The sequence below is a fragment of the Colossoma macropomum genome, unplaced genomic scaffold (assembly GCF_904425465.1).
Source record: "Colossoma macropomum unplaced genomic scaffold, Colossoma_macropomum, whole genome shotgun sequence".
NCBI classification, from domain to species: domain Eukaryota; kingdom Metazoa; phylum Chordata; class Actinopteri; order Characiformes; family Serrasalmidae; genus Colossoma; species Colossoma macropomum.
In genome coordinates this window covers 20,827,042-20,854,569 of record NW_023494790.1, presented here as the reverse complement: position 1 = coordinate 20,854,569, position 27,528 = coordinate 20,827,042, and the positions used below count along the sequence as shown (strand labels likewise).

Genomic DNA, 27,528 nt, shown 5'->3' with positions numbered 1-27,528 from the left:
CTGTGAACACCATTTCACTAATTCTACAGACAAAGAGAGGAAATCGAGTCTGCTCGTACTTACCAGGTTTAGAGCATCAAGGCTGATTTCATACTGTGTGCGTGCGTGTTTGTGTTCCCACAAGGCACGTTATTTGGCCTGGTAGGTAAATGTCATGTATGGGAGTGTTGCCTAGATACAAAAATCAAATGTCATTATCCCAATAAGCAGAGGAGTGCCTGAGATTCCTTACAAATTTCATTTCTCTATAGGCCTCGCTGCCATGACGCTCTGCACAAACGCAGCTTGATTTTTTCCGCTCCATTCTTTTTGTTAATAACACACTTCAGCTGTTTTATAGAATGTTTGAGTTTATGTTGTAGACATGTTTACTGCTTTTTAGTGCTATGATAGGACATTTAATGTTGACTGATTTTGAGAGATGCTCTTGGTCGGCCTGTTGCAGAACGTTTTAAAGCCTTTTTATGTGTGTGCATACAAGTGCAGTGTTTTCTGTAGCAAGGTTTCTCAACCTGGGTATTTGAGAGCCTCATAGACAGCCTGCTTAAGCTTAGCCTATATAGAGGTTTTTAAAGATTATTTTACAGCCTTGAGCCATCTTTGTGACATTCTTGTTATCAAAGAGCAGTTGTTAACAGTTGTCTTAATTGTTCACCTTAAATGAGTTTTAAAGGTATACACGATCATTGTTTCCAGGGCAGAGAGCAATATTTGCACCTTTTCAAAACCTAATGCTTTAAAATAGAAATAAATAAAAAGCTTAGAGTAAAGATGGGGTGTGTAGAGTTAATGTGACATATATATAACAAATATAACTACAATGCAATATGGTACAATAGAATAGTGTTCCCTAACTAAAGGTACTGAAGACAAAGCAAATATAGCCATTTTATTTACAATCCTAAACAACCAGGGATCCATTGCATGTCTTTAATGTGTTAGTATGTAATGTTGATAAAGGTACAATACTGATAAATCTACTACCTCTTATGCTATCACAAAGCTCTCCATCATGAAAGGATTAAAATAAAAACTTTTAAGCCAATACCTTACCTCTCACGATATCTCAGGCATCAGGCAGCGTATGTGTGACTCTCTCGAGCGATAACTATCTGTGAGGGAGCTTTTAGAGGCAGTAAACTCTTCAGACGTCTGGTTCCTATCACCACCACTGTGAACAATACTGAATCAAGAAGTTTCTTTAGAGTTAAGGATCATTTCACATTAAACTACTCTAAATGACTTTGTTTACATCTGAACTATTTAATTATGCAGAGATTCTGGAAAATCTGTGTAACTACCTTTTAGCCCCTTAAAGTAATGTGCTGTAGAAACCCTGATGTCTCAAAACACACAATATTAAGAGTCGGTGGGTGTTTCAGCCCCTGTTCATTGGATTCCATTTTAACTATGTGAGTCTAAGTAATAACTAAATAATAAGTGTGCACTTAAGGGGTTAACTTACTCAACTCTGGCAGTGTTGAGTTCAGCAGCATAGACCTAGTTGGCCTGAATCTTGTGGTGTTATGTATTACATTTTTTCTTATCTTTTAGCGGGAAATGCTTTGCATGTTGTCTGATTTAGAATCCCATATTAAAAGTGACCAGTAGCATTGCTTTTTTACTTTTTTACTTTTCTTCTTTCTTCCTGTCTTGTTTTCCTCACTGAGCTTAAAAAGAATCAGGGCCAAACTGACCATCAATCAGTCACACACCAGTCACACACACCTACCTTTCATGAGACTATTGCGTCATACCTATTGTGTTTATTAAAAGCCAGAGTGTGTGTGTTGGTTTCCTGAACAGTCTAAGGACCTCCAAAGTAAAATACAGGACGTTAAACACATACACACAGACACACACACACACACACACACACACTCTTCATGTTATGTACACACACTGTAACCTTGCACAGGAAGGGCTGTGTTCAGGGTCACGTTGGCTAATAGAATTAGCTGAAACTATGTGTGTGTAGTATCAGGTACAGGTAAGTGAAGCTGAGATTTAGTCGTGGGCAATTTGACCAAAAACATATTAAGTTAAGTATCTTAATAAAGTGATGTCCCTTCGCTTTTAATAACAACCATATTTAACATCTAAAGTAAATAAAAAATATTTTTATTGTACAAAATTGTAAAAAAGGAACTTAGATATTTAGATAAAGACAGTAATGCTTTCTAGCCCTACACATAACAAGATGCATACCTGGCAGAAGTGATGCTAAAAACTATTTCACATTTAAATTTCTTAAGTCATTTGTCTTGTGCTAATATCTTAAATATAGAGTTTGTCATTGACGCTATCAGTAACAGCGGGAGAACTGTCCATTGACATGTCATTACTGTCAGCACTAATGTCGATTTTTTGTCACATATCACACAGACATTGGTCACCTCTGTTTGTGCTGCATATGGACAGAATCCACCAATATAAGTAGATTTCATTTGTGAGCTCAAAGTGACGTCACATATTTGCACATCCGCTGTTTTCCACATTGTGTGATTAGCACTGAGTAGCATTCTTTGACACACACACACACACACACACATACACACACTCGTGTTAAGAGCATGTGAGTGTGTCTATGTGTATTTAAGTAGAGGACTTTAAACCCAACACAGTGATCAAAGAAAAGTCAAGATAAGTGACCCCCGTCAGCCTCTTTAATTAGTTACAGCAGCCTACTGCTCTCTCTCCCTGTCTGTCTGTCTCTCTCTCTCTCTCTCTCTCTCTCTTTGTCTCTCTCTCTCTCTGATTGACCCTAATATAGCTCCCTGTTTCTCAAGCCTAGTTAGTTTTACAGACCCTTACTACCGTGCTCCACCAAACACAGAAACCCCCCATTCTCACGGATGGTTAAGCTGTCTGTGTGTGTGTGTGTGTATGTGTGTGTGTGTGTGTGTGTGTGTGTGTGTGTATGTGTGTGTGTGTGTGTGTGTGTGTGTATGTGTGCTCTGAGGTAATAGAAAATGGCTCAGAAAACTCCAAAAGGGTGGGTGCAGGCTGCCCCACTCCAAAGCACCCTGCTGAGTCTCAGAAAGAGAAATTAGTGCGGTTGCTGGAAGAGGAGCATGACCGTCATGCAAGCTTGGTCTGACGATTATTGGCGGTTGTTAAAGCAAAGCTCCTGCGAAAAATTTTATTTTCCCTAAATGTAGTCAATCAGCCAGGACAGGCATCCAGAGTTTGCTTTGCATTGCAGCTGAAGTAGCACTGGAGCTCTGCCATACAGAATGCTACGCACAGTATCGGCAACAAGCTATGTGATACTGAAAGCTGCAGCAGCTGAAAGATTGTTTTGTTAAAATTGAAAGAAGTAGCATTAATAAGTCAGGAGAAGAAAAAAACACTAAAATATGATGTGTGTGTGTGTGTGTGTGTTTGTGTGTGTGTCACCCTGTAAAGCTTGAAACAGTAATCTAACAGTCAGGTCTGAGGTGTCAGCTTGGATTTTATGGGAGATTTTTGGGCCACGTCATACATTTTTATGTATTTGTATCACACACAGGCTCAAAAAGAAGGTCCAGTTTCATTTTTAGGCCACAAATTCAAAAACAACATTATACTGTTAAAGATATGATGACAGTAGTAGACAATTCACTTATATCCTCAGAATACGCATCCTTCACCAAGTTTTGACTGACTTTCTCTGAACACTCTGTATCCAGAGCACACTTGCAATTATCAGATTCAGCAGCTTGGGGAAGCACAACTGCTGGTATGAAATGGTTTTCCACGTTCTGCATGCAATTACACATTTCCACCAGAGAGGCCACCATAGTGCAGCTTCAACAGTCTGTCATGATTTGAGGCAAGTGTGCGATGATTTAGGCGTGCAGTTTGAACAATGCCAATTGATACTTCGCCTCATAGAGCGCTGAACGAACAACAATAAAACATGTCTTGGCTGAGTAACTGCATTTGGGATACCAAACCTATTCCTTTAAGCATCTGGCCCCTGAATATTTAGTTTAATTGCTAGGTTGTACTGTATGATATGCCCAGTATGAGAATGAGCTATAATGAGATATGATCAAACACTGTTGCTTGAATTGCTGTTTTAAGCCTTTTGATGTGCAAAGAAGAAGAACTGAGTGATGAAGTCAGGCAGAGAGAGTGAGCGTAATTGTTGCTGCTCGGGGGTCTTGTGGTGAGAGAGCGTTTCTGTGTTGGCTCAGTTGAGTCATCTTCGTGCATGTGTGCATGCCTCTGTATATGCACTTTGGTATGTGTGTGACGTGTACATGCACGCGTGTGTGCGCTGCCTGTGGCGTCTCTTCACCTCTGTAAGTGTCAGGCTGTCTGACTCTTCTGCTTTATGAGACCTGACCTTTAAAAACAAGAGCAAGTGCACACACTCCATTCCTCCCACTTTCTCCGTCTTTTCTCTTTTGCTCTCTCACTCTCTCTCTCTCTCTCTCTGTGTGTCCCCACTTCTCTCTCTCCTCCCCGCCCCTCTCTTCCTCTGTGAGTGCGAGCGTGTGTGACAGTGTCTTGCCTCAGGCTGGATCTCTCAGTAAAGATGTGCATTGACTTTGACAGAGATGCTTTGTCTTTTTAAGTCATTAGCAGTTTTCCTACATGCTCTGCTCTCTCCCAGTCCTCTGTCTTGCTGTCTCTTTTTCTCTTTTCTCCACATTTATCCAGGCCTCATAAAGACCCATTGGTTCTGAAGATCTGTGTGTTGTATTGCATTTGATCCTGCTAGGCCATGTTTCATGGTATGTTCTAGGACTGTGCATGATTAATTGAATAATCACTGAATTGCTCCAGGTTGCCTGTGCTGAAATACTGAAATCTTTGCTGGGGTACATTTGTTAGTAAAGGGGACAGACAGAAAATATGGTGTAGTTATGCACCAATTTACAACGTTTGTGTATTAATATGAGGAACAACTACGCATGGCTTGTAACAAGGATATCTTGGCATTCAATTACATTCAGTATGTGAAGAGTTTTATTCTAAAATGCACTGAAAGCCATTTTTTCATGAATTCTCTTTTTTTACCCCATGATGCATGTTGTTGGGAGTGGGCTTTAGTCATATAAGTAATATCAGTGCTATGTTATGATTAACACCGCCTTTATTAGACTTCCTGCATTAGCTGTTATACTTCTTCTCGTTACAAAAGGATATACAGCATTTTGGAATGAAATTCTTGCATTGAGTTCTTTACCTTAATAATACCTTATGATACCTTAATGATATCTGATAATGTATTCATATGATACCTTCATATCGAACAAAGTCTTTTCCCCCCTGAGGTTAGCCATAGCCATACACTGCCAAATTTCCCCTCGCCACAGTGGAGTTCTCATAATCCTGACCTCATTAACCACCAATACAGCTTAAACTGGAAGTGTTTGTTGTTAGTTTTTACTTAACCAGCACAAGCTCATATTCACAGCATGCTTTACCGCTTGTGTTATCATTCTTACACTGTTCTGAAATTGAGAAACATACTGCAGAGGGCTTGTAGTAGCTATTTCCTCAATTTAAAAATACCCATAGGTGTGAGTAAAATGTACTAATTTCCTTTGCACTTGCATGAGCGTGGTTGCACAAGGCTCATGGCTGCAGAGACGACAACGCACACACAGACGTACCTGACATTCCAGATACTCCTGATAAACTTTGTTGTGTAGACTTATAACGTGCATGTGTACCTAATCTCATGCACACATAGTATACCAATTCACCATCTCGCACAGACTAAATATTTTTAAAATATATTATAAAATATAAATATTTTATTTTGGTAAAATCTACGTTCTGCATTACAAATAGCATTTACTTGATGGATTATACTTATTAGATGCTTAAGAAAACATTTGTGTTTATTTACTGTATATATTTAGTATTTACTATCATATAATTAGTAATAAGATCAATATTTAACAACTTAAGTAAATGTAAATATTTTATTGTGCAAAACAGTTAAAAACAGAACTAAATAGTATACAGATAAACCGGTGGTGTTGACACATCAGCACACAGCAGCTGATACTCTAGGTCAAAAACGGAGCTGAATATTGTTTCACATCCAAGTTTCTCAGGTCATTTGTCTCATATGTGTGTCTTGTTCACTTGTGCTGCATCTGAGCATCAGTTCAGTAAATATCACCATTGTTTACGTTGTCATTATCAGCCTCTTTCAGTGTTTTTGCTGGCTTGGTTGAAGTGACAGACCACAAGAGCCCACTGCTGAATGATATAGCTGACCGACGGAGGGGCTTGTGGACGCACAGGTCTATTGGGCTAAATCGAGGCTAAATGCTACCATTATGCCAATAGTCTGGTGGTTCTTTCTGCTCTCAATAACATCAACTCAGACTGGAAGTGACCAGACACTATAGTGGCAGGCAAGTGACTACCGAAAGAAGCAGCTCAGTCGTTCAGGTCAGCAGCTCCGTTAGCGTGTTCTTAACCAAAAATTGCCAATACAGATTCTGCCATCATCATTTTTACTGCTGCTTGTCGTCCCACGCTGCTAACGTGTTAAGTTCTGTCTACCGGCGCACATGCACGCGTCAGAAATTGCTTTGTGGTATTGGTCATATGCATCTGTATCCCTATCATCGATAACGATGCTGCGTTTAAGTGTCAATATCTGCGCCGATACCGATACAGTATGTAAGAAAAACACAGTTTAGTAAAACTTGTGATTGTAGTATACTATTATATTTCATTTGGTGATGAAACTGTAATTACTCTGGTAATAAAGAACGGAATTGTGAATATCACATTAACTTTACCGACTGAGACCACTTAGCTTAACTTCTTCTCTGAAGCCATCACCTGTTGTATGAGACATGATTTTACTTGTGTTTTTTTCAGAGGCCTGAAGTTGTTTTGTCTGAAACCTGTGGTCTGAGAATGGACTAAAATATACACCGTACCATAGAGGCGGCGTTCTGTACAGGCGTGATATCTGTCTGCAGCACGGAGCGCGTTCAACCAGCACGGCTCAGCAGCCACTTTTCTATATCATCAGTGCTAGGTGTGATAAATGAGGTGTTAATTAAGGACATCACGTCACCCTACATGTTTGCCAGTAAATGAGTTTGTACTGTTACTGGGGGCTGTTACTGCGGTTAACTGTCACCAGGCACAGGACACCAAACATACTGACACACACAGCTCCGTGCTTACGTTTATGTTTGCACTCATAAACCCACAGAACTCTCCGTATCAGGACAGCTCAGTTGCGGTGTGTTTGTGCGCATGTTTCTGTGAGTGAGATAGAGAGATTATAATGCTTGAGCTGAAGCCCTAAGAGGCATTGAGGATGTATAAATGAAAGTGTGCAACGAGCACACGGGATGATGCGTGTTGAAAAATACATTCTGTGGTGGGCTGCTCTGTGAAGAATGAAAATAAGTTGACGTCTGTGTTTCCATCCACTAAAGCGAGACCTAACAGGACTTCACTCTGCTTCACTTCTGTTTTCCTTTCTTTGTCTGAGTCAGCTCACCTGACGTGGTATTGGGGAAATGCCCTGCAAGCACACACACACACACACACACACACACGGTCTCAGTGTGAGTAACCCTGCCTTCTTAGTCAACCTGTAACCCACAGCACTTGTTTGTGTGTATATGTGTGTGTTTGTGTGTGTGAGCAGCAGTAATTGTATTTGTCTCAGACTGTGTGTGTGTGTGTGTGTGTGTGTGTGTGTGTGAGTACTGCTCATTGGTTTGGATGGGTCAGACAGTTTCATGTCTAGACTGGACAGGCCTGCTGATTTACTCTTTCATTTATTGACCATTTCTGCCCTCAGTAATGGGCAGGAGTTTCCGCTTAAACTGAAACGTGTGCTGTGGCGTGTAGGTATGCGTAACACACGCAGCTTTACGTAACTGGATAAAGAAGGAAAGCTATAAATAGAATGATTGTTTTGTGTTCATAAGGAGAAAGAGAGGAGGAAAAAGAGAAAGAAAGAGTAAAGACTTCAGTCTGTCTCAATTGGACATGACGGATGACGGAAGAGAGGAGAGAGAGAGAGAAAGAGAAGAAGCAATCTATCTTTGCAGAAAGTCCTGTGTTGCAGTATGTGTGTGTGTGTGTGTGTGTGTGTGTGTGTGTGTGTCTGTGTGTGTGTGGAAGAGAATTCCCCATTTCCTGTTGTCACAGGTGTGTGGGTGTGTGTGTGTGTGTGTGTGTGTTGGTGTCTGTGTATTCTCACCCATCAGCTTGGTGTTGATGTCGTTGTCAGTTTTAATTTTAGCAGATTTACCGTAGCAGCGGGGTTTTCCCTGCTAATGCAAGGTTCAGTTACCAGCTCTACACTTTAACTCTGGTTCATGGAGAAGCAGTGGTGTTCAGCCAGAGTAGGAGCCCTAAGGTATGTCAAAAAGATTTTGCCTCTCGGACTTTTATAATAACAAACACTAAGAGATTATGGGAATATTAGGCTTTTCCTTTTTTCACCCCTGCCCCTTGTTTTTGAGTGTCACCTTACCCCTTGAAACTGAGTTACAAAGGGTAGTGGTTGAAATCATCCCTATAAAATGGGACAACCCTCAAATAAAAAAGAACATTACTTCATTGAGAGGCTACTAGCGCTGCTCTGTAGGCGACTCTGCCAGTCTGCAGTGATAGCAGAGGAGGGTAAAGTTCAGCAACCTCACTGCTGGTCTTTAATTGAAGTTAAGCCATCATATGTTTTCAAAGGGGGGGATGACATTCAACTTAGGTAATACAGTGGTTATTGTAATTTTCTAACGAAGAAAATACTTTCTTTGGTCGCTCCCACAGCCATCTTTCCAGTTTTTCTTTTTTACTCATAACACTCCGTCAGAGTGTGCCTCTGAAAAACCTCAGTTTGCAGGGCCATGTAGCCGTAGCTCTTCACCCTACCCCTCTATCTGAACAAAAATTGGGACACCCTACCCCGAGGCCTGAATGCAAAATGGAGGGCTAAGGGCTAAGTGGTAGGGGCAAGGTAAGAAATGGGATTGCGCCTAAGCAGTGAAAAGATTTTAGGGCTGTACCAGTTAGTCTATTAACCCTATCCTACCAAACTTCTCACCGGTGATCAATTCTGAGAATTTGGTGATGGCCCCTTAATTAAAACTTGTTTAAATATGTCACCAGAGTGCCCTTTTAAAATGTTTCCTAGTTCAAGTATTTTGCAACCTTTAAAATGTTATACATGATTTGTTACTGTTTGAGTCATTTTCTGTTTTTTTTTTTTAGGATTACTTGATCATCAAAGCACTGACTAGATCACTTCATTAATACTATAATCAAAAGTCACAAGTCTAAAGAAGAAATGTGGAACTGTTAGTGTTGATGTGGGTCTTTCAGCAAAATTTTCCTGGAACTGAAGCAAAAGGGAGAGTAAACTTTATATAAGGAAATTCACAGATAGAAAGTGTTTTTGCGAAAAAGACAGAGAGAGAGGGAGAAAGAGAGAGAGAAGTGGTAGTGAAACTGAGTGATGGGGTTGTCCAGCTTAGTCAAGCATGTCTACAGGTACTGCACTGACAAGGAGGCACAACAGATGTTTCCTCACTTTACCTTCAGAACAGCCACACACACCCACACACACAGCGTGGGCAGACAGAGAACAGCCGTCAGTGTTCTGATAAAGTAATGGCTGTTGTAACATACCGCCCATTCCTCAGAGCAGGGGCGAATGTACTTTGTGGATCTTGCTTCATGTTTGTCATTTACACCATGGATTTCTCACTGTCTGTGTGACCAGTTGGTGAGTGTGTGTCTACGTGTGTGTGTGTGTGGTGGTAGTGTTCTGCCCGGGAATGGGACTGGTCTCACCTCAAACGTAAACACACCGAGCTCAGCACTGCTGCTCCTGGCTCTGTTATCATAGCGCAGGTATGACCGCTCTCTCTGGCCTTATTTAGAAGAGCCCAGTGGAGCCGAGCAAGATTAGCTCAAAATACGTACAACCCCACGCACACACCTACATGCGCACACACGCCGCACACACACACACACACACACACACGCACACACACACACACACACACACACACACACATACATGTCAGCATGTACACACTCTGACTGATATTCCCATTTCCCTCTTTGCATATCACTGTTTGTATCTGTACTGAGTGGAAAATGTCTAGCAATTCCAGCAATGTGTGTGCGTGGTGTGCACGATAGTGAGGAGGAGAAGGAGCGACCTGCCGAGACTAATTAGCTTCTCGGCTTTAGCTGGAAAATTATGCACATGAGAAGTGACACTATTAGCAAGGACAAGAGCCCCTCTGACACCAGCGAGAGAGAGAGAGAGAGAGAGAGAGAGAGAGAGAGAGAGAGAGAGAGAAAGAAGAGGACTGTTTTGTGGTATTTGCAGTGGTTCTGAATGAAATTGCCTGTCTTTATACTTTAACTTAATTAGCTCCTCTAACATAGCATCGGGTCTAACATAGCCTTACTTATTAATGCCATTAAAAGAAGTGGAGAGAGAGAGAGAGAGAGAGAGAGAGATAGACAGAGAGAGGAGGAGGATGTCTATTTTGAGGTATTTGCAGTGATTCTGAATATAATTGTCAGTCTTTATAATCTAACTAAATTAGCTCTTCTAACATAGCATCAGGTCTAACACAGCCTTATTTTTTCATGTCATCAAAAGAAGTTGAAAGCGAGAAAGAGAGAGAGATCAAGTGGTTTCTTTTAAGATATTTGCAATAATTAATTATCAGATCATCTGTATTTTTCTTCTAATGTGTTCAGTTTAGGGATGCACCAATATGGGAATTTTGCTTCAAAGCCAATATCTTTTATGTGCACGTCTGCTGATGCCGATATCGGATATTTTTCATGTACATATGTGCCGATGCTGATACATTAACATTCATTTGTGAGTTACGAGGGAGGAATGATTGAGGGAGGGAACTCCGAGAGCTTCTGAGTTCTGGGCGGCTTCTGTCTGGAGCTATTAGGACGGACCCCCTTGTAACTGAGGTAGGGCTGTTATAGGACTGAAGAACAGGGAGACTGTAGGGACTGCAAGTACTTTGTTGTAAGAATGCAAATTTATAAGACGTTAGATTGGAAGGAGGAGGGGTTTCAGGCATGTTCCCTCCCCTCAAACATCAGTTATTTCACTAGACTACATCTTCCTTATCATGGAAAACATTTTTTCTCACTTTTTTAAATATATGAGTTTGACGTAGTATGTAAACATTGTAAGTTTCAGTGTGTACTGTTAACTCACCAGTTCATACAATCGATATATGGAAATTAAGCTGCAAAAACAGCCCATTTTGAATTCATTGTTTTTGTGATGTCACATACATATCTGCCTACAGCAGTTTAGCCTCATTCATGCTGAAGCCATAAGGAGTGTTTCAGTCCAGGCTGCTTTTTAAATGAGGAACAATACAGTGGAGCCAATCAGAGCAGAGCTTATATGCATACATCAGTCTTAAAGGCACAGTAAGAAAAGCAGCCTGTTTAATTCTAAGACATAAAGAGAGGCTGAAATTTGTTATGTAAAAACTAATTCTGTTTTTGCCACATAAAACCACACAAATGTTATAAGTGGACCTGAGTGAAAAAGTATGTCTTTAGGGAAAGAATACAAGACAACTTAAATTGGCTTTTACTGTAAATATTCCAATGTTGCATCTTCACTTAGCCAAAGGAGCATAACCCATTTGTTTGTGGTTATAAATGAGAGTGGTGAAGTGAGTGGCTGTTAAATGCAACGCACAGCAGGTTACTGAGACCAGTTCTCCATTATATGCACCACTGCACTAGTCTCTGTCTCCTGGGAATAAAGAGCCCCCTACAGGCAGGAGCAGATTCTGCAGTGGACTTTTTGCAGTCTGTATATGGTCAGTTGTACAGATAAGTATAAGCATTATGAACAGAAGTTTCTCTGAAACACACAAGCGTTCTGCTCAAATATGTAACACGGAGGTGTGTGCGGTATCTGGCTTTTGTTTGATGTGATGGCTCCATCTTCGTGTGGTTAGCATGTGTGTGAGAGAAAGAGAAAAAAGAATGCTGGGTGGGGATGTGGTTAAGGCTGCGACTGTGTTTGTGTGTGCGTATGAAAGGAATGCTGAAGTAGGTATGCCTATGCGGTGTAGACTAAGCGACGTCCAGAAGGTTTTGTTGTGTTTTTCTTCTCTTTTCTGTGGTGTCTTTATGACTGGAGCCGAATGGAGATGAAATGCACGGCTCTGTACGCGCTCGCGTGCGTCGGGTGCAGCGTTTGTTTATATCTGGAGTGAAGGGTGTAGCTTCATTCCTACCCCTGCTGCTACTGTGTGCATTGTTATTATTACTTGAACAATGCACCAGGCTTCAGTCCTACAGGTCAGATACACAGTGTAGAGGTATGGATGGTGCTAGAGATTGCACAAGTAATCACTAATGAATTTTGAAGCAGTCAAGAAATGTTGCTGCTAGGTAACATGGTGTCTTTAGTAGTAACCACTAGTAGGCCTGTCACAATTATTACTTAATCATCTGATTACAGTTATTTAAGCTGACCGCAGTTATTTTCCACAATTGTAAGCTTTCACAATCATCTGCTGACATTGAAAGAAACAATGTGAATTGAGGCGAAACAGTAATACATTTACTGAGACACATCATGGGTTTTACAGAAACAGTAAAAGTTCTAACTTCTAACTTCTAGTACTGTTTGTTTATTAGCTGTGTTACTAATTCTGACATTGTTAGCCTGTATGCTTCTTACATTTAAACACTCAAAAGTTGCATGTAAGCCTTGTTTGAATATACATGATTCAGTGTGTGCGCCCACAACAGTGTAGAATGATATTTATTGTCAGTACAAACTAGTATAAACCGCTAAATAAAGATAATTAGCCAGTTTGGTCGCTTTAGGCTTGTACTTTAATAGTTTCATTAAATGAACAAAACAATCAGTAATTGCAGTTATTTTCATGACTGTTAATCTCCACCTAAAGTAAAAAAATTGATTGTGACAGGCCTATACACTAGGAGTGTAAAAGTGCATAGCATATCGAGATGCATCAGTCTGACAGTGCCGATTTAACTGCATCGATTTTGGGATGAGGAGACTCATTAGTTTAAGGCTCCCTATGTCAATATAATGTACTTTATAAATCTTTCAAAAACTCATATAGGCTACTCGTAAGTACTTTATACTGTTTAAGTTGCTTTATAAATAAGTTATTTAGTGCTTATTCATGTGTTATGATGTCCTAATGTAGGTAGCCTTCAAATAAACTGTCATCAATAAAGTATGTGATATTTTTGCCAACATTAAAGCTATTTTAAATTGTAATAATAACAATAAAAGCATTGTGTCATGATTTTGTCCATATTTCAGCAGTTCCTCTGGAATTAAGTGATGATGGACTTTGAGATATCATGATGCACTCAGTCACTTTCTAAAGATTTGTAATTAAATCAAACTGCTATGAGGGCAGATTTAGACCTCGAAAAGCCACATCAACAACACAAAGTTGCACCCAGAAGGTCCTGTTTAACTGACTGAAAGATCAAATCACTGCCACCCATAAGACATCCTTGCCTTTGGCCTGTAATCAGACCATTTTGCGTTTTTTTGCCAAATTCATGCGGATTAGTGACAGTGCTGTGATCTGCCTGTGTAGCTTTGTAGAGTCTGTGGTAATGAAGGTAGGAAGAGCTGATACACTGAGTTGTCGCCATGACAGAGCCACTCTGGGAAAGTGTTATGATTGGACATTCCTGGCATAGCTACACTCCCCAGGGCAGGACGAACGCGCTGCGAGCAGCCTCGACCCTCAACCGCTGACCCAACAGAAAAAAAAGTTTAACCATCACTCTCGCACTGTAGACATATCTCTTAAACAAACACCCCTTTTCCCTCTGACATTAAAATGAGCCCAAAACACAACAAAGCTTGTAATGAAAACACTATTATGGTGCATTATGGTCTTTCAGAGCCCGCATGCCGTGTGTTTTCTGAACACTGCTGAAGGTAGAGCTGCAGGTAAACTGCCACGTCTGCTGAGAGGTGAAAAAGAAAAGCCGCACACTCCGGGAGGCGAACCTGTTCGTCACAGCGAAATAGAAATCCCTCTGCAATTTAACACACTTGTACCTCCCCTTGAGATTCCATCACCATTAAAACGTACAAACAGACTTCTAAGGGTTATATTGCCTTTTTTTAGAATTGGTCATGCTGATTAATTCGCACTGCAGGCACAGGTAGCCATGCTTATGGAGAAGCCGTGGGGTTCTGGTCAGGGCTTTATGCCTATAGACACACTAATATGTATGACAGAGCTGATATAGGGTCAGATTTTACCTCTCATACCCTTATAATTATAATCATAATTAGAATTATATTATCTTTTCATACCATGGTTAAGATTAGCGCTGCCCAGCAAAAGTTTAGGGACAAAATGTTTCAGTAAATAAGCTTGATTTCTTTGTCAGTTTTCAATAACATATTAAATAGAATGTTGTTCAGTTATTTCTGTTTCTTTGCAGAACTGCCAAACTGTAATAATAATGCCAAAGCTCACACATTTAACCCCTTGTTGTGATGTCAGCACTCAAATCTTTAAACTCTTCAAAACACCTTTTGGCCAAAAGTTTCAATATATGCTTTTAACCCCTTACATGGCCCGCTAGTGGGCCCAAAGTTTTATTACACACTTCTATAACCTAAGAATAGCCCAGTCAGTTTTTTATTGCCATCCCTGTAGTTACCAAATATATAATAGAGAATATATAAGTACAAATAAGTAAGACACTTTAATGAACTTGATGCTGACTGTTGCAAAACATACTTGAAGTATTAGTGTTATCAACAAAGCCACTGTGCATTTTTCTTAATTTAATAATCAAAAACTTCTCAAAATTTTGATGGGCAGTGTAATGGTCAGTAATGATGTCAGCAAAGTTGAAGAAGATGAACTCAAATTTAAGTGATTCACATCAGTGCACCATGCCTGATAATGATTTTCCAGAGATGCTAAGTCCTGCTAAGAGATGCTTCATATGTATGAGATCTCATCTGCAGCTTACCTGCTTACAGCTGAGTGGCTCATGTGCAACGACAGTGGTTGAGTTGCATACTTTCGTCACTTAAGAGCTTGATGTATAGAAATGATGGGCCCACGTTTGCCTAAAACTGCTAAAACAAGTAATGCACAATAGCCTACAAAGCAAACAGACAAGGAGACAGAGGTTTCTTTCCTATACTATGTATTTTGACCATGAAATTTCTTACTTTTTTGTACAGTGGTGTTGAGGTCTTTGCTTCAAACATATTGACATCCTCTTGGTAACAAAAGCTCACAGGAAATTCACAGCTCTACTTAATGCCAAATCAATACCTCTTGTCTGTTTTTCTCTAGTGTCTTTTATCTTGAGGAAAAAATTTAGACGAATCAATTCAATGTCGTAATATCGGCCCTTGTGGTATTATAATTAGCAGATGAGTATCTTGGTCTAGACTGTGTATGTTTTTTTGTGATCTAGAAGTGTCTGTGTGTCTGGCTGGGCGCTCTGTAGGATTATGCAGGTCCCAGGTTGGGTGGCATTTATCGGTGGGCCGCGGCAGGTGTCGGCCCGCAGGCCTGAGGCTTTAATGGGCACCTGAAATGCAGACACTCGTGTTGGCTTTCATTAGGAGCTTCAGAGAACGAAGTAGGGTGGAGACCTTCTGGGAACAGACAGCATCACACGCATAAGGAAAAAGAGGGAGCATGGCCAGTTTACATTCTGTCAAACTGATGAGCGGTTCTGCTCATAGAAGCACCATTACTGACTACTTACTGCAATGGGAATGGAGTTTGGTAATGATGGTATACACTTGTACCAGCCCTGCACACACTAATGAGCCACTGTTATGTTGGTATCACTGCTGTTCTGGAAGTGGTCAGCCACTCAAATAGTATGTAGCAGTGGTTGTTTGGTAGTCCCTTTATTGATGGATGGGGTAGAGGTGGGCTGATGAACTGTCCAGCAACAGGTGGGCTGCAGTGTGTAAAATTGCAACTACATGGTATGTAGCTGATAAAATGGCCAGTAAGGGTTGGTACAAGTTAGGTGTAACTAATAAACTGGCAACGCAGAGTTTCTCAAACTTCCAATCACACAGTGTACTCGGTTAGCTCTATGGTCCTTCTACTGGGATTCTAATGAGATTCTACTGATTTTGGATGTGGCTTTCAAACAGGTAGGCACTGTGACTAAAGGGCTGCTCTTAGATGGACAGTCACATCTACACTGTTTTGGAAAAAAACATCTGCAGTAATGTGCTCTGTTGTGTTTGCTGAGGTTCTGTTGTGACTTCTCATTTCATACCGGTAATTAGTGCGGTGCTTAATGACCCCAGTTTTCCATTGGGTCTCTGTAGCGGTCTCTGTGTTTGTCGCCAAACTAATGTTCTCTGCTTATTGAGTGTTTGTTTAGTCACTTTTCCTGCATGTAGCGCCCGCAGGCTGTAATGAAATCTCTCAGGTGTGACAGTGGAACAGGGCTTGTGATGGTTTGTCACGGATCACTCCCATCCAGCCCACCCTGCACAGCCCTGTGGGTGTTTCTGTCCTATTGACAAGGGCTCTTTTTTGTTTCCCTTGGCTGCACTGCCTGATGGGATGTGTAGTTTTAACTGATGTTTGAAGTTGACAAGAAGTGTAGGGTGAGTTCAGCAAAACATCAGGTATATTAGGATGAATACGTGTCATGCTGCTTTGCTCTTTGAGTGACAGGAGCCAATCAAATGTAACTATCATGAATAATTACCACAAGAATGCTTTTCACTCAGCACATAGTGACTGGACTGACAAATTAGCATGTATAAGAGGAGAAATCAAATAAGAATTTCTCTTGTATTCTTTAAAAAGATGATTGGTCAGCCAGGCCAATGAAAACATATATTTTGATAATCATAATTTATCAGTATATTTAATCTGATAAAGTTTAATTGTAAGTACTGTCCACCATACTAACCACCATGGCATATAACATTAATCAGTGTACTTAAGCCACGGCTGTGCATAGGCAACTGGTGGTGTCCTGTTGAGGCCTCTGTGTAGTGTGGTTAGAGAAGGCCACGGGAAACAAGGGCAGATTCATTCTTTTTAGGTCTACATGCTCTATATTAATGAACTATTGTGAGGAATTGTGTTGCATGAAGACCTAATTCCACAAAACCAAGCATTATATCACTTTTATAAAAATGTACCTTCCCTTTAACAGTCATGGAAAAAAGGCAGTGAGAGAAAGGACAGCATAAAGGAAGGGGAAAGGTTGAAGTCAATGGAGAGAGGACAGAATGAGTATGCAAGAATAAAGAGAGCAGATTGAGTCAGGGAGGAAACCTGACTCAATCTGCACTTCCTTGGAGAGCAGGAAAAAGCTGAAATCCACCCTTGGACACATCTTGTATAAAGCCAGTTCAGTTCATGATTGTTATTCATTCAGCCAAATTTGATTAGTTTTGTTGCTCTACATAGGAAGCACTGCCAGTGAGCTGTCTCAGATAAGTGTCCTGTAAGCTTAAAGTACTGTCCCACTTTACCTGAAAAAGCAGTTCAAGTACAAAGAGTGTCTGACCATGTTACAGCATCTATAATATCTAAATAAAAACTATATTCAATACAGTTTTCACAGATTTACATTTAGGAGAACTCAGAAACATCTCAGTTCACCCTACATCATCAGAAGGTTTGTGGCAGCTCTTATGGAGGTGTGAGCTAGTCAGACTGCAGGAATGCAGGAGGCTTGTTTGTTAAGATTAGTAGCTCTGAGTAACTGAAGTATGGAAAATGTTAATGGCTTTTAGTTCCAGCTTAAACTGAACCTGTGCATGATTCAGAAGAGGGCTGCGCAATATTGTTATCTAATAGCTGTCATGATATCAGCCTTCACAATACTGATATCACAGTAGTCTGCAGTGTGCAAATGAGCCATCTAACCAATCACTGAATGTTTTGTTGTGTTGTGGAGCATCATGACCAATCGCACCTGCTCTTTGATGAATCAGTGGGTTCAAATGAGCTAACAAAAGTTAATGAATCAGATGTGTGTACTAGTTTGCAAAGCGAATCACATTTGCGGTCTGTAGCAGTTTAACTGCAACATGACTTCTTCCCTCATATCACGCAGCCCTTATTCAGAATAAAAGAGAAACAAACTAGAGACAGAGATGGAGGGGAAAAAAATAGAGAGGATGACGCCAAGTGTAGGGTTGGCTAGATTTGCTTACAGTACTAAAAAGAATGAGTGTACAGGGTAGAGAGGGAGAATAGGATTGAAAGGGAGAGTGTGTTAGATAGAGTGCAAGCATAAAAAAGCACAAAATCAGCTTAATGTAAATGTACGAGATCGGGCCAGCAGTGAAGAGATATGGTGTGTGTGTGTGTGTGTGTGTGATATTCAGCTCTGTAGCCAAGCCCTGTGCTGACTTTGCGCCTCTCAGAGGAAAATTGATTTGGCCGGGCCAGGGAGAGAGGTACTTAGATGAGTGGAAAAGAGGGATGAGATGGAGGGGGCTGGGCCGGACAGAGTGTGTGGGTAAAGAAGATGGAGGTACTTTGGCACACCTTCAGCGTTCTAGCTGCCTGTTTGGGGGAACCCACGCACCTACATGAATTTACAGCTTTAATTAGGTCTGAAATTTTGATCTGAACCTGAATGTAGCCCGAGAACAGTCTGCCCCAGTCTGACCCAACTAATCCGAGCCTGAATACCACCAACCAGAGACTAGGGATGCACGATGATCTCAGAATCATATCACTATCAGCAGATATTTGCTTAAAAAAATGCCATTAAGAAATTTAGATTCGACTGATATTTTAAAGTAACTATTTATTGTACTTCAAACGAACAGATTGTTTAGGTGAGGCTGGGCTGCTATGCTAAAATATCAGCATTTTATTCATTTTACTGCATTCGTAACCTCAGAAATAAATGGTATTTTTTTCCATAAGGCTAATCCAGGTAGACCTGGTCCAAATTGCTGTATTTAATACATGTTTATGTGTTGGCATTAGCAAATATATACATGAAAATGATCAAATATCAGCATTAAGCCATAGTTTCTATATCGGTGCTTCCCTAAATTAGCAATAGCCCTCATTAGAGCATTGATACACAAAATAAAAACAATCACCTATCTAATATTATGATTGAATTCCACTTTAGCAATTTATCAGTCAGTCAAAGGCATCCAAAAAAATTTTTAGTGTTCATTTAGTGTGGAAGAAGCTACATAATATGAGGTTTTCCTGGTGGTCTTGTTGACCTAACTGCCAGCAACAGTGACTCCAGCGATCCAGATTAAAAAACGTTTAAAGTGCGGAGAAAGAATCAAAGTAGGGAGAAGAAAATGAACACGGGGCAAACGCAGGCCACAATCCTTTAAAGGTTGGAGACAGACTGAGAAACCTGAACATAAAATTTGAGCCTGACGTGAGCTCCACAAATATTTGAGAAACCCAGTGGAACCTTATGAACAGTGAGGTCCTGTCAGGTTCAGGCAAATATTTCCAGTTCTAATTCACACTTTTCTTATTATCACAAACACTTTCACTTAAAATTTCCACTGAGTGCTTTTATATGCACTGATTTTGAGAAATGCTTTGCCAGACTTTGTTAGAGGGAAATATGTTGATTTTTATACTAACACTGTTACGTCCCTCTTCTTTAACACACTGGAGGAGCACAGGAGGGTGTGAGAAACTGTTTTCATTGTAAGTGCATTATCAGGGTTCACCCACTCACTTATCTTAAAGCTGTGCTATCACAGACTCGCACACATGCAGTGCTCTATAGACAGGCCTACGTACTCTCCCTCCTGCAGGCAGTGTGTCTGAACATCCACGTTCACACTCATTTTCTTTACTATAGTCTTCTGTTGGGTCTGTTAACAGGAATTGGGAGCCTTTCCAAGGTAGTAAAGATGTGGTTGCTGCAAACACCTCCTTATTGCTTTACACCCAGAAGGACCTGTAGGCTTCATAATGTGAATCTCACTGTAAAAATCCCAGCATTTTTTCAGCTTTTTTTCAGAGCTATCAGGTAGTCATGGAGGCTAGTTCTCAAGAGGGGGAAATACTGGAAAAAAAACACGAGTCATGAAGACATTATGTTACACTGTATATCACAGTATTTTGTGTTTTGGGCTGGAACAGACAAAATACACCACAAAATATCACATTTAGAAAAGGCTGTAAAAAGTGTGATTTTTAAAAGTGCGATGATTTTTTAAAATTAACATTTGCAAACGATTATAAACCATCAAAAAGGAACAGGAAGAAAATAAAAAGAAGATAGCAAAGATAAATAAAACAAGATAATGGCATTGTGAGGTGACGTTCAGTCAACTACATGTATGTACACGTCTACGCCATTACACTGATTGTTGTTGTTCACAGGATGTAAAGCTTTGTTGGTATTGCAATAAAATATGTCATTGTCATCCAAATTTAGTTACAAAGTACCACGTATGAGCATTTTGCAGCCTTACCCCGTAGCTTGAATTTTCCTTGATGGTAATATAATTACAACACAATTACCAACTTGGCAAGCTCCTGATATTACTTTATAATTTATAATAATAACAATATTCTGCACAGATGGCATGCTAACACCTATTGGTTAAACCATTCAATGTTAACATCCATTGGTTCTCCACGTTTGTTTGTTTGGAAACTAAAATATTGCCAAACTGGTGCATTGGCACCCTTCCTTTGGACAAGCTCTTCCATTTCTCTACCATAGAGTAGATCTGATGTACTGGCATTTGTTTGTTTCATTTTGGATGTACCTCAGCATCCTTTGCCAAACTGAAAGTATGCATCTGTGTAGTTACTCAGGTGATCTGTTTGTAAAGCGTATAATTAAGTAAATATTTTCTGTTGTATTCATCTTTAAACTACCAATAGATTCAAATTATTGTACAAAGGGAATGTTTATTGTTCAGTGTTCAAGTATTGATTGCACCCATGATCTGCTCAGAAAGGCATATCGTGGCTGAAGTGATATCATCTTATTGCCATCATTGTTTTCCCGACTTGGTTTCATTTGAGATTACACCAGTAGGCGGGCAGAGGACATTCCAGGATATCATTTACTTCATATTTAAGGTTATGTCTCCTCCGCCCCACCTCCCTCTCTCTCTCTCACACTCTGCTGACGCTGGCTAAGAATCTGACTCTTTAAGCTTGATTTATGCTGCCAGTATTAGTGGCTATGTTCAAGCAGCACTTACCTTAACGAATGAGAACTCGTTAGGCAGGGCTAGCGCTCCGTCATTCGCTCTTCTAATAGAATGTCACGTCACGCTGAGCCCAGCGCACTCACTCTTGCGCACACACAAACACGTGCGTGTCCACACACATTGCTAATTAAGGTCGTCTGGCTGGCTACAGAAAAATCAATGCTGCTTACCCTTATCTATCGTCCCCTCAGGTGTACAGCGCAGAGATGGAGGTCACTCAATTCTCCTTTTATAGTAAAAAAAAAAAAGGAAAAGAGACATTAGTGGTAGGACGGAAAAGGGTGAGATCAGATGTGAAATGATAAAGAAACCCTAGTCAGGGTTAAGGTTGTCTGGAAGTGCTACGTAGACTGTTTCTTAAATGGATATTCACTAAGCTTTTAAGGTGACTTGTCAAATGTCTGTATCACGTAAAAAAAAAATGTCAAAAAATGAACTACAGAGCCGGTCCTGACCTCCCTGGGGCCCTAAGCAAAATTCTATAAAGGGGCCCTCCTACCTGACCTGTGAGCCATGTAAACCATTTACCACACAGTCATACCTGACACCCCAGTGCTCCCACTACAATCCTCACCAGATAAACATTGTCTTGTTTTAAAATTATGCGCACCTATGAGGAGTGTGTCATCATGCCCATATATTGTCTGGACACGACTGGTCTCCAGTTTCATTTCGCGCACGCACATATGAATAGATTTTTATCGTCATGTGACGCAGTTGTTTCTTACAAGCTTCAGTTTGTAAACACTGTTACCTGTTGTCATCCATCAAACGTAATATGTTAGTGAGACAGTCAGACAGGAGAGAGATGCACTGCCCAGCTGGCACATCAACTTTTATTTGTTAAACATTATCGTTGTTTGCTTACATCAAATTTGTAGAGGAGAGAACACATGTTCCCACAATTCAGTCCTATTTTGTTTTTTTCTTTTTGACCAGATGACCAGTGAGCAGCTTTAATTTGCGGGGCCCTTTGCAACGTGCGTAGTGAGCCATATAGGGCCAAGTATCATAATTTAAATATCTTCAAGCACCTTTATATTTTTGCCATATTGCCCTCTTTTTGTTGGGGTGTCTTGATCAAGGTAATAGGAGTTCAGTATTCTGTTGAATTTACTTTACGTTTCTGCAAAATCCTTCTATCCTTTACACAGTAAGATCTGTACACAGCAGTAGGCTTTGTATTAGAACTATGTTAAATGGGGTGTCAGTCTTTGATGACTAACAGAAATAGTAAAATGATGAATACAAATCCTGTGACTTTTTCAACAAGTTCCACAATGTTTGCCGCTATTTGTTCCAGCTATATGCCAGAGAACCTAATTTGCCTAATTAGGCTCCCTTCTTAGTTAAGTGTGCGAGCTCATTAGTGAAAACAGGGGGTGTTGTGCATGGCTGGAGCAAATGTAGCTCTGCAGCCCTTGATGATCAAGTTGAGCACTCAGACTAGACCGTCTTCATAACTTCAAGTAGGTAATAATAGTTGAAAGACTTGCTTTGTCTTTATGCACTGTAAAAAAATTATTCAATTTAAAAAGTAACCTGGTTGCCCTAAAATTTTGAGGTCATTGAACTACTATTGAGTTAACAGAGTGTAAAACACATATTGTTCTGTTAACATACTTGTAAAAGTTCAATGCAACCAGGTTACTTACTTTTTTAAGTTAAAAACTGCATCATTTTTACAGTGTGGGTATGAGTTAAATAACGTATAAAGAGATGTGAACTCTTCAGGGACCATCGGCAGCCTTGCTTTACTGATTATGTGGATTTGCAGCATGTTGTTTACAACCCATGTAAACTATTTGAACAAATACACTTTTCAAGTATATCAGCATTGTAACAATAACAACACCTTTGTATGTTTGAATAACTTCAGCTCTTGCGTTCTAGTTTGATCATGAATTCTTATGGCCGTTTCTGATGTCTTTACAGCTTAACTGGCATTTTTTTCTGATTTTTATCAGCTTTTTTGTTTACTTTTAACCTGAAGTTTGCAGTGTGTGGGCTACAGGCACACATGAAACACACTAACTCATTTTCAGTACTTACTGTCAGCCAAAAGCCACAATATTAATAAATATGTGCTCTTTAACAGGTCAAACTGCCATTTTAAGCTGAAAAAATTTAGTTTCCTTTTTAAATGACATGAACCTAATAAGAAGCTTCATTAAAGGTAAGAGGCATATGGCTGTTTTGCTTTAGAGTCATGCATAATGTTATGACATTTTGGTATAGGTTTAGCAGCAGCATTCAGATCCACCACAAATGCATCGTAACTGCCTCACGTATTTACGTAATATAATTATGACAGAGATTGAGCAAAATAAACCAAAAAAAAATGGTTGAGTGTGTTTGGATCAACACTCTTCTGATTCTCTCCCGTTTATTGGTCTTTAAGATTTACCTGTAGTGTAAAATTATTCCTTCTGTCCATTAAGTTTGGACCCCAATTTAAGAGCCAGTAGGTTATAATGCAAGTCACAGACATTACTGTGACTCTTTCATTAATCTCTCAGTGTGTATTAAAGACTCAGTGACTGTGCTGCAGGTATGTGGGTATGCCCATGGGCCGGTCTGCATGCAACCTGCCCCAGAGTTTGATTGATGTAATCGCGAGTCCTTCTGTCTAACTCGTCCTCTGTCTCTCGTCCATTGGCTTATTGATAAACTCATTCAGGCACTGCCCACTGCTCCCAGCCCAAGAAACAAATTACTACCTGAAGCACCGTCCTCCATCTCTCTCTCTCCCTCTCCCTGTCCAGCCATTTCTCTTTAATCAGCCTTTTCTTCTTTGCGCGCCGACCATTACCCCCCCTTCTCTGTCCGACCTCGCAGGGGGCAGATTGGATGAAATCATTGCTCCACTGTTGGCCATTCTCCTTTTCTTTACTCTCCAGCATTCCTACTTTTCATTTCTCACTCACCTTTACTCATTCATTGTTCATTTTATCTAACCGCTCAATTCCACTCTTTCTCTATACCCTCCACTGCATTCTTATTATAAACACATCTGAACATTTTCTACCTTCTCTCTCTCTCTGTGTGCAGTGAGTAACTACAGCCATGTACTAGAAGGTCAGTCAGACTCTGATGATGAGGATAAGCTTCACATCGTGGAAGAAGAGGGGAGCCCCCTGGATGGAGCTGATGGAGACAGCGTGGCCCATGACGACGACCCCAACGGCCCTGAAGACAGATGGGATGAAGGTAATGTCTCAGTAGGTCATATTTCTAGAGGAGAAAACACATCAAGACAGTGAATCTGCAATCTTACTGAGAAATGCCCCAGGAGATGGAGGGGAGGACTCACTTAAACACATAAAGTTAAGCATGGACCATATCTTGAAATGCATTGCAAGGTGTGGTCCATGCCCCACCCCCACCTAGTTTTTCTGGAATTGTATTTGGGTTAAGAACCACAGCCATCATATGCTTTTTCTTTGCTGATCCAGTTTTTGTTCTACTTTGAATTTTCTGATTGATTTTGAAAAAAGTAGCTAGACTAATCTGTTGTCATGCTATAAGAAAACCTTGTGACTCTTGAAAACGCTGCCCTTTACAGTATATGAATATTTCATGATGGACAAACTGATAGAAAACATGAAAAACAAACCTTTCAAGGTTCCTAAGTTACATTAAAATGTATTTTTCCTTCTCCTATAATCTTACCATTCTGGTTTTATTATGGCAGCAATTGTAATTTCCTTAGAAGTGCTAGTATAAAGTAGCATAAGCAAGGTTGTGGTACTAAGACTAATTATATAGTTAAAGTTTCTGCATAAAACAGCAATAATTCTTCAAAATTTCAGCATTAAAGCTGACTTAAAAAGCATTTAATTTGAACCACATTGGTGCTGATTGAGGCCAACACCACCTGCTCCTACCAATGACTTGAGAGGCTTTTGCTTGTATTGTGCTATATAGAAACTACCTTCTCCATGATCAGGAAGCCTTGTTTTTCTTGCAGAAGATGAAGGTGCAGGAGGAAAAATTTCAGGGTTTTCAGGCTTTGGCCGTGTCTTCAGGTAGAGTTTGTGAGACGAATAGTCTGAAGCGCTGCTCAGGCGAATTCCTGATGATTAGCTGTAAGCAGATGGATGAGGTAGTGCGGAACGTTTGTGATTAGGGCGGTTCTGGAGGAGATATGAGCTGATATGAATGATGTAGTGATACTGAGTGCTTGCTGTGGAGTGGAAGTATAAATGTGTTCAGCTGGTGTGTGTGTGCTGCATGAGTGAGTATTGGATATTAAAGTTAGCTTAGCATCACGCAAACATCAATACAGGTCATACACTGGCACTAAAACCACTGCTAGTACAGAACTTACTAGCTCTCATGCACTCTCACATGTCTTGACGCAGTGTTCTGCAGCGGGGAGGTTCAGAGTAAAGGAATGTCATTAGTTTTGGCTGAGCTCTCCTAACATTAAACACTTCACAGAAGTAGGGGTTATCTGAGTCTCTCTCTCTCCCTGTAGGCCAACATAAGAGAAAGTAGCCTAGAGGTGGACGATGTGACATTGACATTGTCATTGTCACAGTAATGGGACAGTAGGAGCCATGGGAAAAAAACGTAATATTGTGATATTTGAAGACTCACAATACATACAGTGGGGTCCAAAAGTTGTAGTTACTGTATGCCCCTCTTTTCCTTTATTGACAATGTGCACACAAGCTGGCATGGATTCTCTAAGTTTATGCAAAAGCTTCTGATCAGTAGATCAGATCCACCTGAGAGTTGTTTGAACATGTGTTTTTCAACTAACTAATAAGACAGTCTGACCTTTTTGTATAAAGGCCTTAACATGGTAAATTTCTAATTTTCTTCAAATTGAAACAAATTAATAATAGAATTTTTTGTTTTAAATTTTTCAAGATTCTAAAACTTTCTGTTTCTTTCCAAGTTTAAATGAAAAAAATACAAACTTTACAGTGTGGTCTCAGACTTTTGGACTCCACTGTATTACATATTACCATTAAGGCTGTTGCAATGACTTAATCAAATGAATTACTTAATATAAGAAATCATCATTTAAGATTTATGTTTTCGATGAATTGACAATGATTAGTTCACAGTTTGAATGGTTAACAAGGTTTCTGCAGGTCACTATAAAGCGATGGTTACTGACTGAGCATTCTCCAGGGGGATCTGTTAGCGCCAAGGTACTTTTGTGTGCATCACAAAAAAGAGGAAACCCACACCAGCAGGATTGGTGCATGTTTGTACATGGCATAGGAAGTAAAATTGTATCATATATAATACACATGTATTGTACAGTAATATTCAGAGGCTTTACCAGAGGGTTTGCAAAAACTGTACTGCAACATGTAAAGTAAAGAATATGCCGCTTGAATGTCTGTTACAAGTTTCAAGTATCCATGTTTAAGTAGAGCTGGCTTAAGCAGTATTAACTTCTGTGTGGGAATGTACACCACCGCTAGCTTGGTGCTAACATCGAAATTCCCTTAGAAGTGCAAGTATAAATTAGCATAAGCGTGACAGTGGTACTAAGACTACTTATATAGTTAAGGTTTCTGCATAAAACAGCATTAATTCTTCGAAATTTCAGCATTAAAGCTGATATAAAAAGCATTCAATTTAATTTACTTTCAGATACCCTGACGATGCTCCTTCTGGTCTCTTTCTGTATGTATTAAAACTATAAGTATTTTGTTTTGTTAAACATAAGGAGAAAGAGAAAAAGATTATTTCTAACAAAATAATGTATTATACAAAATTATTAATTATCATATTTTCATACTAGACCGATATCCAATTGACTTGTTACTATGCAGATTTAGTTTGATACTGACACCACTTGTTCTCGTTTAGAGGTGCTCTAAATCTTTTTTTATTTCTGTTAGTCATTGTTTTAGTCATACTGATGATACCTGTGATGTGCTCAGGAAAGCATGTCGTGATGTAATTTATCAGTATAACAATAACATAATGTTCTATCGCCCATAGGCCCCCACCATTCTTTTTGCTTTTTTCCCTCACAGTGACATCAGATAATCATCATTACTCAAAACAGTCCTGCTCCTGCTCTGAATTTGTTCCACTGTCTTTCAGTTCTTTATTGATAAAGCTCAGAGCGTTCTTCTCCCTCTCTCCCTCCCTTAAGGGGGGAGGGGCTGTAGTAGAGGCAGTAGATGTACGAGATATTAGGTGTGTCACTGAGAGAAACTGGCCTGTCGAGATGTAATGTGCATTGCTCTCTGCACCCACATCACATGTTAGAGATATATACACTCCTCTGCCTACACTACCCATAATTCATAGCCCTCCAGGCTGTAAAGCAGTCACTAGCAGTATCCACTCTA

At 40.1% G+C, this 27,528-nt stretch overlaps 1 protein-coding gene across 1 annotated transcript in view; it reads left to right on the top strand.

Annotated features, from left to right (window-relative positions):
• The window catches only part of zeb1b (zinc finger E-box binding homeobox 1b), an 86,306-nt gene that overhangs the window by 36,320 nt on the left and 22,458 nt on the right, over positions 1-27,528 (top strand). The window contains exon 2 of the mRNA XM_036572489.1: positions 24,254-24,412. Within this exon, the coding sequence (XP_036428382.1) occupies positions 24,254-24,412 (159 nt within the window). The remainder of the gene's footprint in view (positions 1-24,253; positions 24,413-27,528) is intronic.